The sequence below is a fragment of the Cornus florida genome, unplaced genomic scaffold (genome assembly GCF_030987335.1).
Source record: "Cornus florida cultivar Cherokee Brave unplaced genomic scaffold, ASM3098733v1 CherokeeBrave_3.0.0_Hap2_Chr08, whole genome shotgun sequence".
Lineage (NCBI taxonomy): Eukaryota > Viridiplantae > Streptophyta > Magnoliopsida > Cornales > Cornaceae > Cornus > Cornus florida.
Window position 1 is genome coordinate 38,101,657 of NW_026775578.1, and position 16,079 is coordinate 38,117,735.

General features: G+C 35.0%; 2 protein-coding genes across 2 annotated transcripts; one reads left to right on the forward strand and one right to left on the reverse strand.

The window, feature by feature from the left end:
• The first annotated feature begins 6,262 nt into the window (after positions 1 to 6,262).
• On the forward strand, positions 6,263 to 10,337 carry LOC132271350 (probable UDP-arabinopyranose mutase 5). Its single transcript, XM_059772700.1, has 4 exons — positions 6,263 to 6,427; positions 8,405 to 8,531; positions 8,628 to 9,828; positions 9,982 to 10,337. The coding sequence occupies exon 3, from the start codon at positions 8,761 to 8,763 to the stop codon at positions 9,820 to 9,822; it is 1,062 nt and encodes a 353-aa protein (XP_059628683.1). The 5' UTR covers positions 6,263 to 6,427; positions 8,405 to 8,531; positions 8,628 to 8,760; the 3' UTR covers positions 9,823 to 9,828; positions 9,982 to 10,337.
• A 1,016-nt stretch (positions 10,338 to 11,353) lies between these two features.
• Positions 11,354 to 12,499, reverse strand: LOC132271351 (2-hydroxyisoflavanone dehydratase-like). Its single transcript, XM_059772701.1, has one exon. It carries the CDS (start codon positions 12,351 to 12,353, stop codon positions 11,451 to 11,453), a length of 903 nt encoding a protein of 300 aa, XP_059628684.1. The 5' UTR covers positions 12,354 to 12,499; the 3' UTR covers positions 11,354 to 11,450.
• Positions 12,500 to 16,079: the final 3,580 nt, after the last annotated feature.

The following is a 16,079-nucleotide window of genomic DNA, read 5'->3' on the forward strand; positions in this document are numbered from 1 at the left end:
TTTAGTAGGATCTCCTTTTCTTTGTTATCAGTTACAAAAAATATCATTAATATGTTCTTTCATTGATTTGAAGCTTTTCTTGTCCTGTCTTTACAATTTACATGCATATATATTACATGTATAAATGCGTGTCTCTCTATGGGGGTGTGTGTTTTATAGGAGGTCAATTTTCTGTTTTGTTAGAGCACCTTTTATATGAATTGACTGAATTGGAATCTGAGCTAAAAACATCTCTAGCTGATTGTTGAAGCTTGAGAGGTGAAATATGAAAAGGTCATAAATGAGAAAGTATTAAGTGTTTCAATTGTTATTTTTATTTTTAATCCATTCTAGCTTTAATATGTTTGCGATGTTATGTTGGGGCTTTAGACATCTTACATTACTCTTCAAATCAATCTTCTCCTGGATTCGAGCCCCATAAACAGTCATGGAATGCCATTTCGCCATGGTTTGACAAGCATGCAGTATGGTGTTTCTTATCCATCCATAAAATCAGAGCTCGTAAATTTGTTTCTTAAGCACATGTTCTTTAACAACCAATTATTAACATTTACAGTCTCCAAAATGTATCCAAGCAATGCACAATATGCTTTTCCACTGCCATACAATCAATTTGAATTTTTCCTTGATTTCCTTCTCTCTTTTCAAGGCTCGCAATTTTATATTTCCCCTTCGAAATTTTTTACATCCATCAATGTTTTTTATGCCTTCAAACATCCTTGGAAGGTTTCTGTATTTAACTCCTTACAGAAATTAATCGTTGGGCTAACTATGATATTTAAAGAGGTAAAAAAGGCTCCTGCAAAGCAGGGTATGGATGTGGTACACCGAACTGTTCTTTCAAAAACATATGGATTTCTTCATGTTAGATGATTAATTATTGCATGTTTCCAATTGAGTAGCACTTGTTCTGGGCTTGGTTTTTAGTTTTTATTTGTTGTCTTCAACTTTGATTCTCTCTCTGTTGGTGGTCCATACCTTCATTGTCACTGGAAATTTATTTTCTGATTGACTTAATATTTGAATTGGTAATTTCTTGAAATACACAGCCAATTCAAGCTTAGTTAGGGTCAGGTAGAATATGTTTGGAAGGTAAGATATCTTATATATTGTATTAATGCAGAAGACCAACTATTCTTCTGGAAAAAAAGATAAAAAAATCACTCAGGTGAAAACTACTCCAATACTTGTATCCAGCTCGGCAAGGCATGATCCTTTAATCTCACAAATGTGAACTCCATGCTTAGCCTGATTGTATGGACACTGATGCTCGTATCATTCCTAGGGTCATTTGCACAAATGTAAATTTTATACTTCTTAAAATCCGGTTTCTGAAACAATTCTCTTTGTCGAAGGTATTGCTCAGCGAGGAGAAAATATGGGAACAAATGGATGCAATGAGAACGATAGTGGGTTATAAAGCCGGACCTCAGTTAACATGCTTGGAGGAACTAAAGGCTCTCTACATCTTCACTGGAGTTGAGCCCCCTGCCTCGTTTAAAGACCCTTCTGATCTCGCGGAGGTCAATCTCAAGCTTCGGTTTCTCATGTCCATAGTTGGAGTGAAGTAAAACTAGTTTTTTTTTTTCTTTCATAGACTTGTTGGTGAATGATTGCTGTTGTCTTTATTTTCGTTTTGGGAGGTTTATAGCTAAGATAATATGATGCAATGGCATACTTTTAAATGATATGGTATGGTATGGAGCAGAGTTTTGCTGCTGTAGCAGTCAAGGTAATATGAGTATCGGATGTTTTATATCTCATGTTTGTTCATGAAGAGTTGTTAATGCGACTGCTAGATTTCTTTAAGGACCTTATATTCTATAGATGCTGAGTAGATAATTTTGATTTGACATTTTTTTCTGGTAGCTATTCTATATATATATATATATATATATTTGTTTGTATGACCCGGGGTATCCGAAGCTTTGCCCTGACTAATTACCGAAGATTCAGGAAGGATAGCGGAGATCTAGCTCCACGAAAGCTCCTAGTGGGAATCGAATCCGAACCCTTGGGTTTGCTATTCTATGTTCTTATTGAGGTCGGGCCTTGGTCATAGATTTGATATGGCCACTGTTCATGTGTAGAGGTAAGTATTGTGATTTGGAGGTTAGAGAGTTGAAATGACGACTGTTTGTGTGTGATAGGGTTAAGTATTGTGATTTCTGTTGCGGAATTGGTTCATCTAAAATTTAGAGTTATGTTCAAGGGTTGCAGGACAAGATACGTAGAGTTCAAAATTAAATTAACAAGTACGAAAATTATCAAAATATTTTCTAAGAAATTCTGAAAATTACAAAGTAAACGGGATGGGATTTTTTTATATGTTGTGGTTAGGTCAGTTTATATGTTGCGCGTAAGATGGTTCTCGACTTTGCAATGGCGGGAGGGGATAAACAGAATAGAGGACACTTAATGGAGCAATCGAGTCTAACTTATTGTTTTTTCTTAAAGCAATTCATTTTTCACGTTCTATTGTTTGATCATGTTGTTCATATAGTGTTATTTGAGAGCGAAGGCGTTTTAAAAAATAATAATAATAATAATTTGAAGACGAAGGGGATGACGTGGTACTAAAATATTTTTAATGAATTATCTAGTGGTATTACGAAACCTAGTACCACCGAGGGGGCAGTAGTTAAATAATATCATGATGAATTATTAGATGATCTGGGTTCATGAATTTTAATATTTTTTGTTATGAAATTATGCTTTTACTTTATCTACATCTACAATGTCGATTTTGTTTTGTGTTGCAAAATTAAACGAAAATATGAATGTTTACATAGTTCATGTAAAATTTAGGACCATATTTAATGATTTGTAGGGGTTTTATTATGAAACTTCCTATAAGTTAAATATTCTCTAACTTATTCTAAGATGAATTCGCTATAAATTGACACGTGATATTTAAAATCCCTCTCTATGCAATTTTTACTGCCAATAGTAATGGTTGGAAAACAATATAATTTTTTTATTTTTAATTGATATGCTTTGAGAATTCAGGATGGGGAGGAATTCGTATAAAAGAATATCCTAACCAATTTGGTTTTAATTTGTTTCCACTAAAAACATGTTTAGTTTTGTCATTTCCTATTAATAATAAATAATGGTAATTAAAAAAAAAAAGAAGCGATTGCCTTAAATATAAAAATATAATGGTAATTAAAAAAAGAAGCAATTGCCTTAAATAAAAAAAGAAACCTGATTAATTAATTACCGTAAGATTAGATTTTAAGGTCAGAATTAAAAGTGAATATACTACTCCATGTTCACCAGGGAGTAATTGAACGCTATTGATGTATATCTATATAAAAAGCATGAATGTTGATGGAGTTAGTAAAATATAACCAAAAGCCCTATATGTAAAAAAGATGAAAGAGAACCTTGGTAACTTATTTAAAATATGAATAGAGAGAGAGAGAGAGAGAGAGAGAGAGAGAGGAGGAGTTTTTAAACTTTAGTAAATTTTTGTTATCTCAAACTATATATAGAAAAGATGAAAGAGAACGTGGGTCACTTGTTTAAGATAGGAATAATGATGAACGTAGTTTTTAAAGCGGTAAGTAGATTTTAAATGTCACGTGTCAATTTAACAAATTCAACTAATAAATAAAGGACACAAAATATGGAGAGTTTAAATGAATAAATACCTTTGTTGGAAGGTAACATAATAAGTGCCAAAAATACCAAAATACTTGAGTTAGTCCATTTAGATTATTAAATTGAGCTATAGATAAATTTGATAACTAGTATTTTATATTGAAATGCACTTCCATGTTCCAAAATAGTATTTTATTTTGCTATGAAATTATGCTTTTACTTGATCTACACGTACATCCATTTTGATAAGTATTGTGATTTGTGTTGCGAAATTAAACAAAAAAAAATTATATAAAATACATAGTTCATCTAAAATTTAGTATTAAATTTAAGGACTATAAGAATTTTATCATGATGATTAAAAAAGGCATAAGATTACAGAGTTTAGAATAAATAAATATTTTTGTACGAAGGCAACATAATAAGGGAATTGTGTACCTGAATTAATTAGTCTATTTCAATGATTAAATTGAGTTCTAGATAAATTTGATAACTAGTATTTTATATTGAACGCACTTCTTCCAAATTGTATCAAATTGGGTTACAGATAAATAAAATTCCAAATAGTTCTAAAAAAATATATAAATAAATATTATATTATTTTTAGGTTTTTCACATTTTTAAGAGAAAATTTCTAATTAGTTATACTTTTTAGCTCTAAAGACCAAAAAAAAAAAAAAAAAAAAAAAAAGTCATGTGCAAAGAAGTCCTATTTTTGAAAAATATTTCCAATAAGTTCATCGGTAAATAATGAACAATTTTTTAGCATGAAAAATACTTCAGTCCTGTTCCATGAAGACATAATGTGTCCTTCCAATAAGAGGTTGACAATATTTTAAACTTAAAAAAATACAAAACATGGATTATACCTATTTTTAGGATTAAACTCGACAGATCTATTATTTTCCTCTCTTTGCACTCTCTGTGTATCTCCTTACGATGAGGTGACCCAATAAAATATCGACAGGTGTTTAAGTTTAAAAAAAATAAAAAATAAAAAATAAATGATGACTACATACAATAGAGACTAACTCTTCCCTCTTTCTCTCTCACACATTGATATATATTATTTTTGTGTTTTGATATATATATATTAGATCGGTATCTTTCTCTCATACATGAGAGTTGAGACAAATAACCATTCTCGTATATGAGAGTTGAGACAAATAACCATTATATATATATATATATATATATTAGATCTGCATCTTTCTTTTTTCCTTAGCCGCCCATCATTCCAAACCTAATATTCAATACCAGCACCTCCACCACTTTGCTTCAGATGGGATTTCGATTTCGATTTGGTCTTAGAAAGGATTGATTCATTTTTTTTTATTTTTTTATTTTTATTTTTATAAACAGGTTTGTTAAAACATTATATTTGTCCGACCGTGTAATTTTTCTCTCTTTCAAATAGCTTAAATCGAATAAGAGATTTTGTTCAAATTTTGAGTTTTTTTGGCTTTCAAATTTTGAGTTTTTATTAATTTGAGTATATACATTGTATAAATAAGATAGAAACTGCATTGACGAAAAAATGAATAATTTTCATATATAGCATACATACAAAATAGTTGAGGTAGATTTTAAAAAGGGAGAAATAGAAATGGTTAGTTCAATTTTTTTAAGGATAGTTTTCTATCTTAAGAAAATTAAAAATAACAGAAAAGGTAGGAAATATAATTTTTCATAAGCTAATTAAAAATAATATTAAAAGTTGAGTAAGAAAAAAAAATAGATCTATCGAGTTTAACTTTAAAAAATAGATATAACTCATGTTTTGTATTTTTTTTTAAGTTTAAAAAATGTGTCAATCTCTTATTAGGACACGTTAGTGTGCAGTACACAATCTGTCTTGATGGAGCAGGACTGAAGCATTATCCTTTCAGTATTGCCCTTTATTGTTAAGTTACCATTATTATTTTTAAAATTATATGAAAATACAAATTTGCTCTCTACTTTCAATATTTTGTAACTAATACTTTTATAAAAAAAAAATTTATTTGTTACCAAAATAAATAATCCTAAAAAATAATAATAAAATATTTCAAATACACTTTTCGTAAATACTCACATGTTAAAATACGATGAAAAACTTTTCATTAAATACATTTACAAATAACAAATGAATTATTTTCAATCTTTTTAACATGTGAGTATTTACGAAAAGTGCATTTGAAATATTTTTAAAATTTTTAAAGATTATTTATTTTGATAACAAATAATTTTTTTATGAAAGTAATTAGTTATAAAATATTGAAAGTGGACAGAGAATTTGTATTTTAGTAAAAAAAAAAGGATTGGTAACATGGCAGTAAAGGGCAATACTGAAAAAATATTCATTGTTAGAGAATCTGGATTTATTTAGAAATATTTTTTAAAATTTGTCACCAAGATTTTATAGGACTTACTATTTGGCTTTAGAGCTAAAATGTATGACTAATTAATAATTTTCTCCAATTTTAAATTAGGAACTTATACTGTATTTACAAATTTCCCTACTAGCACGATCTGGGTAAAAATATTTTTATCATAATAATAATAATAATATTTTTTATGCAAGAATATTATTATATGTATTTTTTTATATAAAAAAATGATTATATATGCCTAATTTTTTGGGATAACTGTAGTTTCGCAGGAAAGTTGGACCAATTCCACGCTATATATAATTCTAGAGAGAGAGAGTAGAGAGAGAATGAATGAGAACCCCGCTTTTCCTTCTTTCCCTCGCAATTGACTCTGCCCTCATTTGCCTCTCCAATATCTGCGATCTCTCATCTACTTCGTGCCCAAGCACATTCTTCTTGAGCTCTTCCTGGTACTCTCTCTCTGTCTTCTGTCTCTCTTCTCTATACGTATATATTTTTTCGTAGCTTTTAAGCACATGAATGCTGGGTACGAGTTACTTTTTCGCATATTTTTTATTTCGGTGATTTATTTTGTTCCTTGTTATTGCATGGAATTGTACACCTCTCTTTGACTGTGATTTATGTTATTTATATTTAAGTTAAAGCTCAGCCAATGTCTTAATTATTATTACGCAATCTGAGTTTCAGATTTGGGTATGATTATTTGGCGATGTGGGTATCATCATCATATAGGGTATATATGTGTAGATCAAGTAGAAGCAGAATACCTTTTTGGGATAAACGAGAAGGATTAATTTTTATAATTAGATAAATTAGATCATTGGCGATCTAACCCATTCAAGTTCTCTCGTTTTTCTTATTATTATTATTTTTTTCCCTGTTTTTCATAATGGATGGTAGGATGTTGTATTAACCAATATTCAAGAATTTATTTGATAGATAATGGGTTTGCATTTAATCTGCTAATTTTATTAACGAATATTCAAGAATTTATTTGATAGATAATGGGTTTGCATTTAATCTCCTAATTTTATTAACGAATATTCAAGAATTTATTTGATAGATAATGCGTTTGCATTTAATCTGCTAGTTTTACTCTTCTAACATTTTTAATTTTAAAGATCTTCTTGTTTGGTGCTATTATTATTATTATTATTATTATTTTCTCCCTCACTCTGGCTATATTCAAACTACCATAATATGGGTGCTTTATCCAAATTTTAATGGGGCATTACTAGAATTTTTGTAAAATCCTAGGCATTCAACATAAATATATTAAAAAAAAATATTGTGTTTGGGGCGGATGCCCCCACTCGGCTCCATGTAGCTCTGTCCCTGTTGAAAGTCTATGAAAATTAATACTTTTGGTGACTAATAACATGTGTAGAAAATGATGCCATCTAAAGCCAACATTTATATCTAAAAAATGTTATTTCTTTCGTAAATGCCTTCTTAAGAACTGCTTCTATTCTAAGATCACACTTTTCCCACAAAGGATTTCCCATCTTAGAGTGCTCTGTCAAACTCACCCTTCAGTGTTTGTCTTTATTAAATAGAAAATTCTGTGAATTAGAATGAAACCGGATGGTATTGGATGGACCTGTTCTTCCTAATAAACTTCACAATAGAGAAGTGCTATGTGACTTAGATTGATTGATTTAGGATAGTTATTAAGTGCTGTCATGGCATTTAAGGAGGAATGGGATTCTCTTTTTCTCCACCAATCCCCCCGAACTCTAGACCTAGAGGTTGGCTTGTGTAAGCCAAGAGGCTACAAGAGGACCGGTAAAGGTTCCATTCTTGATGCTATTAAAAGAAAGTATGTGACCTAGGTTTTGTGTATTTGTTTGGAAGTTAAATAATTGATTTGGTAGTTCCACCTTTTCTTTTTTCACCTTTATTATTATTATTTTGGCAAGTCTCGTGAATATGTTTTGCCAAATAAAATTTCAGTCACTTGGTCAAAGAATTAAACAAATCTTCTTCTTTGATAACATTAGATAACATTAGACCAATCAATTGAATGTTGATAAATACGTAATCGATTAAAATCTACTTGCGTATGGCTCTTTTGCTCAGAAATACTTGTTCCAAATGTCCATTATAATTCTTGCTTGAGGATCTTTAATTGAATGATTCATTGGTCTGAGAGAGGAAAAAAAAAAAGGGATAGGGTTGAACCATTTCTTTCGATTCACTTTCAAATTTTATAAATGTTGGTTGATCCTGTATCGTCATTATAATTTTATGAATCAAACTGTTCTTTTTTCTACATAATTCCATTGGAAGTATCAATTCTAGTGTTAGGAATAGAGACTAGAGCATTTTCAGTTATCTTTTATTTTTTAAACCCTTAATTGTGTTTTGCATAAATGCATCATCCTTATGGTAGGGAGTCTAGTGACATATATTTTCTTCATTTGCAGAGAACTTTTAGAGCTGGGAAGCTGACTGATTAGATATTGAAGCTTTTCAGACAAATTGGAAAAGAAGAAATTCTCTCTCATCAGGCACGTAATATCTAGCATATTCTCACTCCTGTCCTTACAACTGGTAAGTTCTATCTGATAATGTCCATCCTGCATAAACATGGAAATCCTGCATAAACATGGAAGGGCTCTTCTCTGACCTTCAGAATTATATGGACAGGATGCATGGAGAAAGTCTAATGTTGCTTGACATTTTGTGAGCACACATAAACATTTGCAATTCAGACACCAGCTGTTTTTGAGAGGCCAAATCAATTTTTGCTTTTGATTATTGCTACCCCATTTCTGACAGAATGTCTCAAGTAAGCATCAAAGACGATGAAGTTGACATTGTGATTGGTGCACTCCACTCTGACCTAACATCCTTCATGGATGAGTGGAGACCGGTATTCTCCCGATTCCACCTAATAATTGTCCAAGATCCTGACCTCAAAGAGGAACTCAAAATACCAGGAGGCTTTAACCTTGATGTCTATACCAAGTCTGACATAGAACGAGTGGTGGGAACTTCTTTCACTGCCAGTCTCTTTTCTGGTTATTCATGCCGGTACTTTGGCTATTTTATGTCCAAGAAGAAATATATTGTCTCAATTGATGACGACTGCATCCCAGCCAGGGAAAATAATGGCAACTCAGTAGATGTTGTGGCTCAGCATATCACCAACCTTACGACCCCAGCTACTCCTTTTTTCTTTAATACACTTTATGACCCTTTCCGGAAGGGGGCAGATTTTGTACGTGGATATCCATTTAGCATGAGAAATGGGGTGACGTGTGCTCTTTCATGTGGACTCTGGCTAAATTTAGCTGACTATGATGCACCAACACAAGCCCTCAAGCCGGAGCAGAGGAATTCTCGGTATGTTGATGCTGTGCTGACCGTGCCTGCAGGCACCATGATGCCTGTGAGCGGGATCAACATAGCTTTTGATCGCGAGGTGATTGGGCCTGCCTTGTTGCCAGCATTAAGGTTGGCAGGGGAAGGAAAGTTGAGGTGGGAAACAGTGGAAGATATATGGTGTGGAATGTGTGTTAAGGTGGTATGTGATCACATGGGGATTGGTGTGAAAAGTGGGCTGCCATACGTGTGGAGAAAGGAAAGAGGTGATGCCGTGGAGAGCTTGAAGAAAGAGTGGGAAGGGGTAAAGCTGATGGAGGAAGTGGTCCCTTTCTTTCAATCACTGAAGTTGTCGCAGACTGCAACTACAGCCGAGGAATGTGTGGTTGAGATAGCTGCAGCAGTGGAGGAGCGACTGGGACAATTGGATCCCGTGTTTGCTCGTGCTGCCAAAGCCATGGTGGAGTGGGTCAAGCTCTGGAAGGTCGGAGCTAGATCACCGGCCCCTGTTTCCTAAAAGACGGTACTAATTATTTTTTTTTAGTAACGCTTCTGATTTCCAGTGTCGCCCTTTTCAATGTCCCTTTATTACTAATTTATACTAGATAGGAGTATGGAAATAAAAAGTGTTATAGAGTAACACCAGATGTCCTCTGTTTTACTTTCATTTTTGTAGGTTATGTTACTTCTATTATGCTGCTCTTGACTCAACCATTTATACATATATAGAGAATCAATGGCTTACCCTTCACAGCTTCTACTGCTACAAATGGAAACATCTTCATCCTGATGTAGCAACATTTACGTCCAGGTCTTCTAGAGGATTAGCACATTATGCAGCAATGTTAGTTTGTGTCGCTTTTATTAGGTGTTTTTGGTTCTATTTGAAGCGCATATTGCCCTTGCTATAAAGGACAATCGAAGAACTATATAAACCTGTACTTGTTTTTATTCCTGAAAACCTTATAAAAACGAACAATTCTGATTCTTTTTACTGTATTCGGATGCCTCTTCATTTTTAGACTTTGTACTGCTCTGGTGTGCTCTTCCCTTTTCATTCATTCATGCCTTTTGAGAGATTGTCTGCTTAATAATTGCCATGCTTTTGTATTATGGGCTCTCTTTTCTGTAACACATGAAACTAACTGTTTACTTTAACACTTATACTTCCAGCATTTAGTTCAAATTCAGCAGCTGAGTAAAGTTGGCATTTTGTTTCCATTTCTGTACTTTTTGAGTGGATTATGTGTGTGATGAGGTGCTGAAAGTTCGAGGAATTTTCAGAATTGTTGGCACTTGAAGTGGACATATGAAATTGGATAGGTGTTAGAGGGGGCTCGTCCAAAGTCACCTTCGGGTGGTGGAGTTAAGCTTCATCCTGATCATGGATAGATCACCCAGATTCGGGTACATAAGCAGTTGCAATTGCTGTGTGAAGACTTGCTTTTGCTATCGCTATGGCTCCGGTGGGTTCCCTTAACCAAGCCACTGCCTATGAGTCGCCAGTTCATTCTTCAACGGCATCTGCGCGCTCCAAGCAATGGCCAGCGGGCTCCCCATCCGGCCCATCTTGAAACATGGACCAAGGAGTCTGACATGTGTGCGAGTCAACGGACTATCAAATCCATAAGGCGCAAGGAAGCTGATTGGCGAGCATATAGGGGCGGGCATATATCATTAGTCAATAGTTTTTAGGTCAAACGGCAAGCGGTCGCCCTGTTACAAGTTGAGTCGGACCTATACATTAATCCGATGTCATACCAAACGTTCGTTTGGGTCGAGTGTGAGTCCAAGTCGTTATTGGATCCTCTTGTTACGTTAGGGGAATGGGTAGGCATGGTTGTTTGATGACAACGAGGGTGTTGTAAGTTCGGGTAGTAGGGTGGTAGAGAAGAGCCCACCTGGGTGAAGTGTGGGTCTAGGTTGCCCTCTCATCGTTAGGGGGACATTTGTTAGTGCGGGTGAAAGAGAATGTTAGAGATGGCTTGTCTCATATCGTATGAATGAGTATACAACACTAAGTCTACGATATTTATTGCATGTACAAATTTCAAAACAAAAAACCGGAAGTTAATACTTTATCATTTATATAAAAACACATCTTACAAAAGGTATCATTATCGTTGGATCGAAGTTACTCCGATACTAATCTTGATTTATAAAACTGACAAACTTTTGCATGAGAGGTACAGCCTTCTCACTAGTGGGGTTGAACAGATGAAAGCAATGATCCTCACCTTCATTCTCCATAAACTCCACGCTCCCTCCCCACCCACTCTTCTTCAAGCTCTCAACATAACCCATACCTCTCGGTTTCAACCAATCCTTCTCCGCCACGCACACCAACGCTCTCTCACAACCCATCTTTCCCAAATCCGGATCCACCGCCGGGTTCAGTTTCGGGTCATCATCCGACCCACTACTCGTCGGATACAAATACTGTATCATCTTATCCGGTTCACTCCCCACAAAAAACGGGTGCACAATCATCACCCCTTTCAGCTTCAACCCGCTCACGCCAGCCCGGACAGCCACATTGTGGGCTATGTTCGCCCCGGCACTCTCACCCGCGAGGAAGACCCGACCGAAGTCCCCGTGCTGGTTGAAAAACGGGTCGGGTCCCGACCCGTTTTGATGGGAAATGATCCACTGCAACGCGGCCCAGGAATCGTCGTAGGCGATTGGCAGAGGGTGTTCTGGGGCGAGTCTATAGTCAACGGAAATGGCAATGAGCTGGGCTTTCGATGCCAGAGAGTTGAGAAACGTGCGCGCGATGTCGTCGAAGGGTGATCCGACACAGAAGCCTCCACCGTGGTAGTGGATGAGGATGGGGAGCTTTTGATCCGGACCGTTGATCTTGGACATGAAGACACGTGCCTTTAAGGGTATTTCTGGGGAGATCACAACGTCCTTTGATTGGACCCCAGTTGTGGGATCAACGGCTGGGGGGACTTCGTCACGGGCCATGAAGCGCTCGACGTGGCCATCTTTGTACACTCGGAAGAATGGCGGGAATTCTTGGGTAATTTCCTTAGAGCTTGAATCCATTGCAATTTTATAGAGAGAGAGAGAGTAAGAGTTATAGAGAGAGAAAGAGAGTGGAAATGGAGGATGAGTGTTCTCTGTTTGGGGATAGAGTAGATTTAAAGAGAGAAATAAATAGAGGTGTGGAGTGGTTCAGGTGTGTTGGAAAGGAAGGCGTTTGACTAGGAGGTGTGTGCTTTAGTAGGTGAGGGATGGACTGTTTGGTTATAAATGTTGTCATACAAATATACAATTCTTCACATCAATTGGAAATTCAAGCACCATGGTGCAATTGTTAGACTGGTAGTGCGGCTCAACACTTTTTCCCAAAGAAAATAGCTCAACCAACATCTATGTTTAAATAAATTTTAATTTTATCGTGAAAGTTTTTTTTTTTTTTTTTTTTTTTCAATAACTTGTCTACATTCTTATAATAGAAAAGGTCAAAAATACCCTTATAAGATTTCACTTCCGGTTAGTTGTTCCCTAATTTTTGTTCATTTGCGTTTCATTTTGGCTCAATTTTTGGTCCAAGTAGTTGCATTTTTTTTATATCGACACGAGTAAGAAAGATGAGTTACAGCAGTCAAAGGTATATAAAGATGCTATTTGGATTCACCTCTCTCTCTCTCTTCTTTTCACTGGTTTATCATCTTGTCTACAGCATCTTGGGAATCAACGAGTCTTTTTATTTTTTTATTTTTATAGTATGAATGTTAGATTATAAGTTAGTGGACAAAAGCTCAAAGTTAGGCTCCCCAAGACAACATGGAACAATCCAGCGATTGGTGGATTACAAAGGCGTTTGCAATCAACGATTCTTTTACTCTTTTGGGTTTGCTATTTCTATCTTACAAGATTTTTTTATTTTTATTTTTTACAAGGCAAACAAACAAGCCAAAAGACACAAACAGAGAAACACCAACATCTCTGCTACGGGGCAAACACCCAAACCAAAAAACTAGGCAAGCCATGAAAAACAAAGCTGCCCGCTGAATTCGCATAAGAAACCTTAGCAATAGCATGAGCCAGCGAGTTTGCTTCACGACGGACATGAGCAAGCTGCACCCAAGGAAAAGCATCCAAAAGCTGTTGAATATCAAAGACCAAAGCAAGAATAACAGCAGGACAACACGCAACTTCTTCACAGCATCACAAAGAATTAGAGAATCACTTTCAAGATACGAGTATTGAAAGGGCGGAAGAAGCAGGGAAAGTCTTAAGCACAACCACACGCAAAACGGCACCCCTATGATAACGAAACACAAGACTACCTCTTGCCCAACCCTTTTGAGAAAGGAAAGCTGCATCCATATTGCATTTGATACTACCAAACACTGGAGGCTGCCAAAAAAGAGAAGGAGAAGGAACAGATGAAGAAGGCATGACCGGTTGACGATGTGAAGCTTCTTTAAACTCCCAAAATGCGGAAACAGCCAAGTGCACAATTTGATGAGGGGGAGAAAACTGCGTATAGGAGACATCTTCCAAACATGAATAGCTTGGGAATAGCAGATGCTCCACAGATTCTGGACCATCCCCACATAAAGCACAACAAGCATCATTCACCAAGCCCCTGGATTGCAAAGCTGATCTCGTTGGGAGCACCCCGTGGGCACATTGCCACAAAAAATGCTTAATTTTAGGCGGACAACAGCAGTTCCAAATTTTGTTCCAGAATGAAGAAGCTTCCGATTGAACAGCAAAATGGGGATGAAGCAAAGAAAAAGCAACATGATAAGCCGATTTGACGGAAAACAGGCCATTTTCAGTGAAAGCCCAGGTTGGACGATCAGTGCAACCTCGCACACTAAGGGGGATACGCCGAATAGCAGCCACCACTGATGCTGGAAATAACTGAGAAAGAAGTGGATAAACCCATAATAAAGCTAAAAATGCTTGAGAAAAAGAATGAAATGGAAGCACTGTAAAGTTGTTCAAACGGACCGAGCTGATTGTGTTGCAAAGGGTGAAGATGATATAGTACATGGGCTTGGGTTGAATAGACGGGCTTGGGTTTTTCTGTAAAAGAAATGAATGACTATAACAGATTGGGTAAGGTTGGGCTGGGTATAGACTACTTATTAGTTAAAATGAGGCCTAAGTCTTGCGCTTCATGGTGAACGGAATAAGTGCTTGGTGAACGGAATAAGTGTTTATCCAATTAAGCATATTTCATAGCACAACTTAAGTATCGCTAAAAACGATAAGTGACACTTAAAATGTGATCAAATTTGAAGTGACAGGAAGAGTTGAAGGCTAAAAATTCAAAAAAATAATTATTTTTTAATTACTATTTAAAAACTTCAACACTTAAAACTTGGTACTTAATTTTCAATTTTATCAAACACCACCTAATGATTAATTAGCTTTCTTAAAATAGCCTATATATATATATAAACATGATTTTTTTTTTTTTTTTTGAACAAACAAGCCGATCTGGGAGTTGTTTGAGCTTGGTTTGTTTAGTAATTAAACATTTTTTTTTTTTTGAGCTTGATTTATCTATTAAACACACACGAATCAGAGTTATAGCAAGTCGAGTCCGTGTTGTTCGTCGAATGCTTGGTTCATTTATAACCCTATTGATAATCTATATAAAACGTGTAAGTCAAATATATGAAATTATTGACAAGGTGATTCTTCTGAAGATAAACCAACCTCAAAACGTGAGTTTAAGAAAATAATAATAATAATAATTTGTGGATCGAATTCCACAATCATATAAATATAATTCAGTAACAACCAAATTTGGCCTTCCTCTTGGAAAAATCAGAACAATACACTAAATGGGATTTTAGAGCTAAAAGTTGTCTTCCACATTTTTAGGGCTCCTTTCCTAAATGGGATTAGATTTATGGAAAAGAAAGGTCATCACAACAAGGCACTTTGAGACAAATTAGTATCAGTATCACACACAAATTAGGCTCTACCTTTGGATATGGTTGGAGATTCTCTAAACCCTAGTTGATCTATACCTAATTTGATGGCATGTGATCCTTATTTGTTGTTCATGTGATATAGATGTGTCACCTACAAGTACCAGTACATTACTCTTGGAAAAATCAGAACAATACACTAAATAGGATTTTAGAGCTAAAAGTTGTCTTTCACATTTTTAGGGCTCCTTTCCTAAATGGGATTAGATATATGGAAAAGAAAGGTCATCACAACAAGGCACTTTGAGACAAATTAGTATCAGTATCACACACAAATTAGGCTCTACCTTTGGATATGGTTGGAGATTCTCTAAACCCTAGTTGATCTATACCTAATTTGATGGCATGTGATCCTTATTTGTTGTTCATGGGATATAGATGTGTCACCTACAAGTACCAGTACATTATTTTCAAATTTCTGACTTAATTAATTATTATTTAGCCACTTGTAATATACTAGTGCTTAGCTTCATGTTTTCTAAAGCTACAATTTAATTAATATGGTTCAATGTATCGGTCGATACACAACCCTTTTCTAAGTTCGATACGCAATTTGTATCGACCAGTTTACATTGATTTTGTACGAGTCCGTTATACTGTGATCACGACGATATTACGAGTGTGACCGATACTGCCAACCATTAAAAGTTATAAAATTAATCTACAAATATTTTACTTTCCATAAAACTCTTTAAATCAAATTAAATTTAAAAATGAAAAAAGAGAAGCAAAAAGGGTCCTTAACCTCTCAACTTGTGATTTCATTTTTCCTCCCAAAGTGAAAAAAAAAATAATGGATTTCATATGTTTT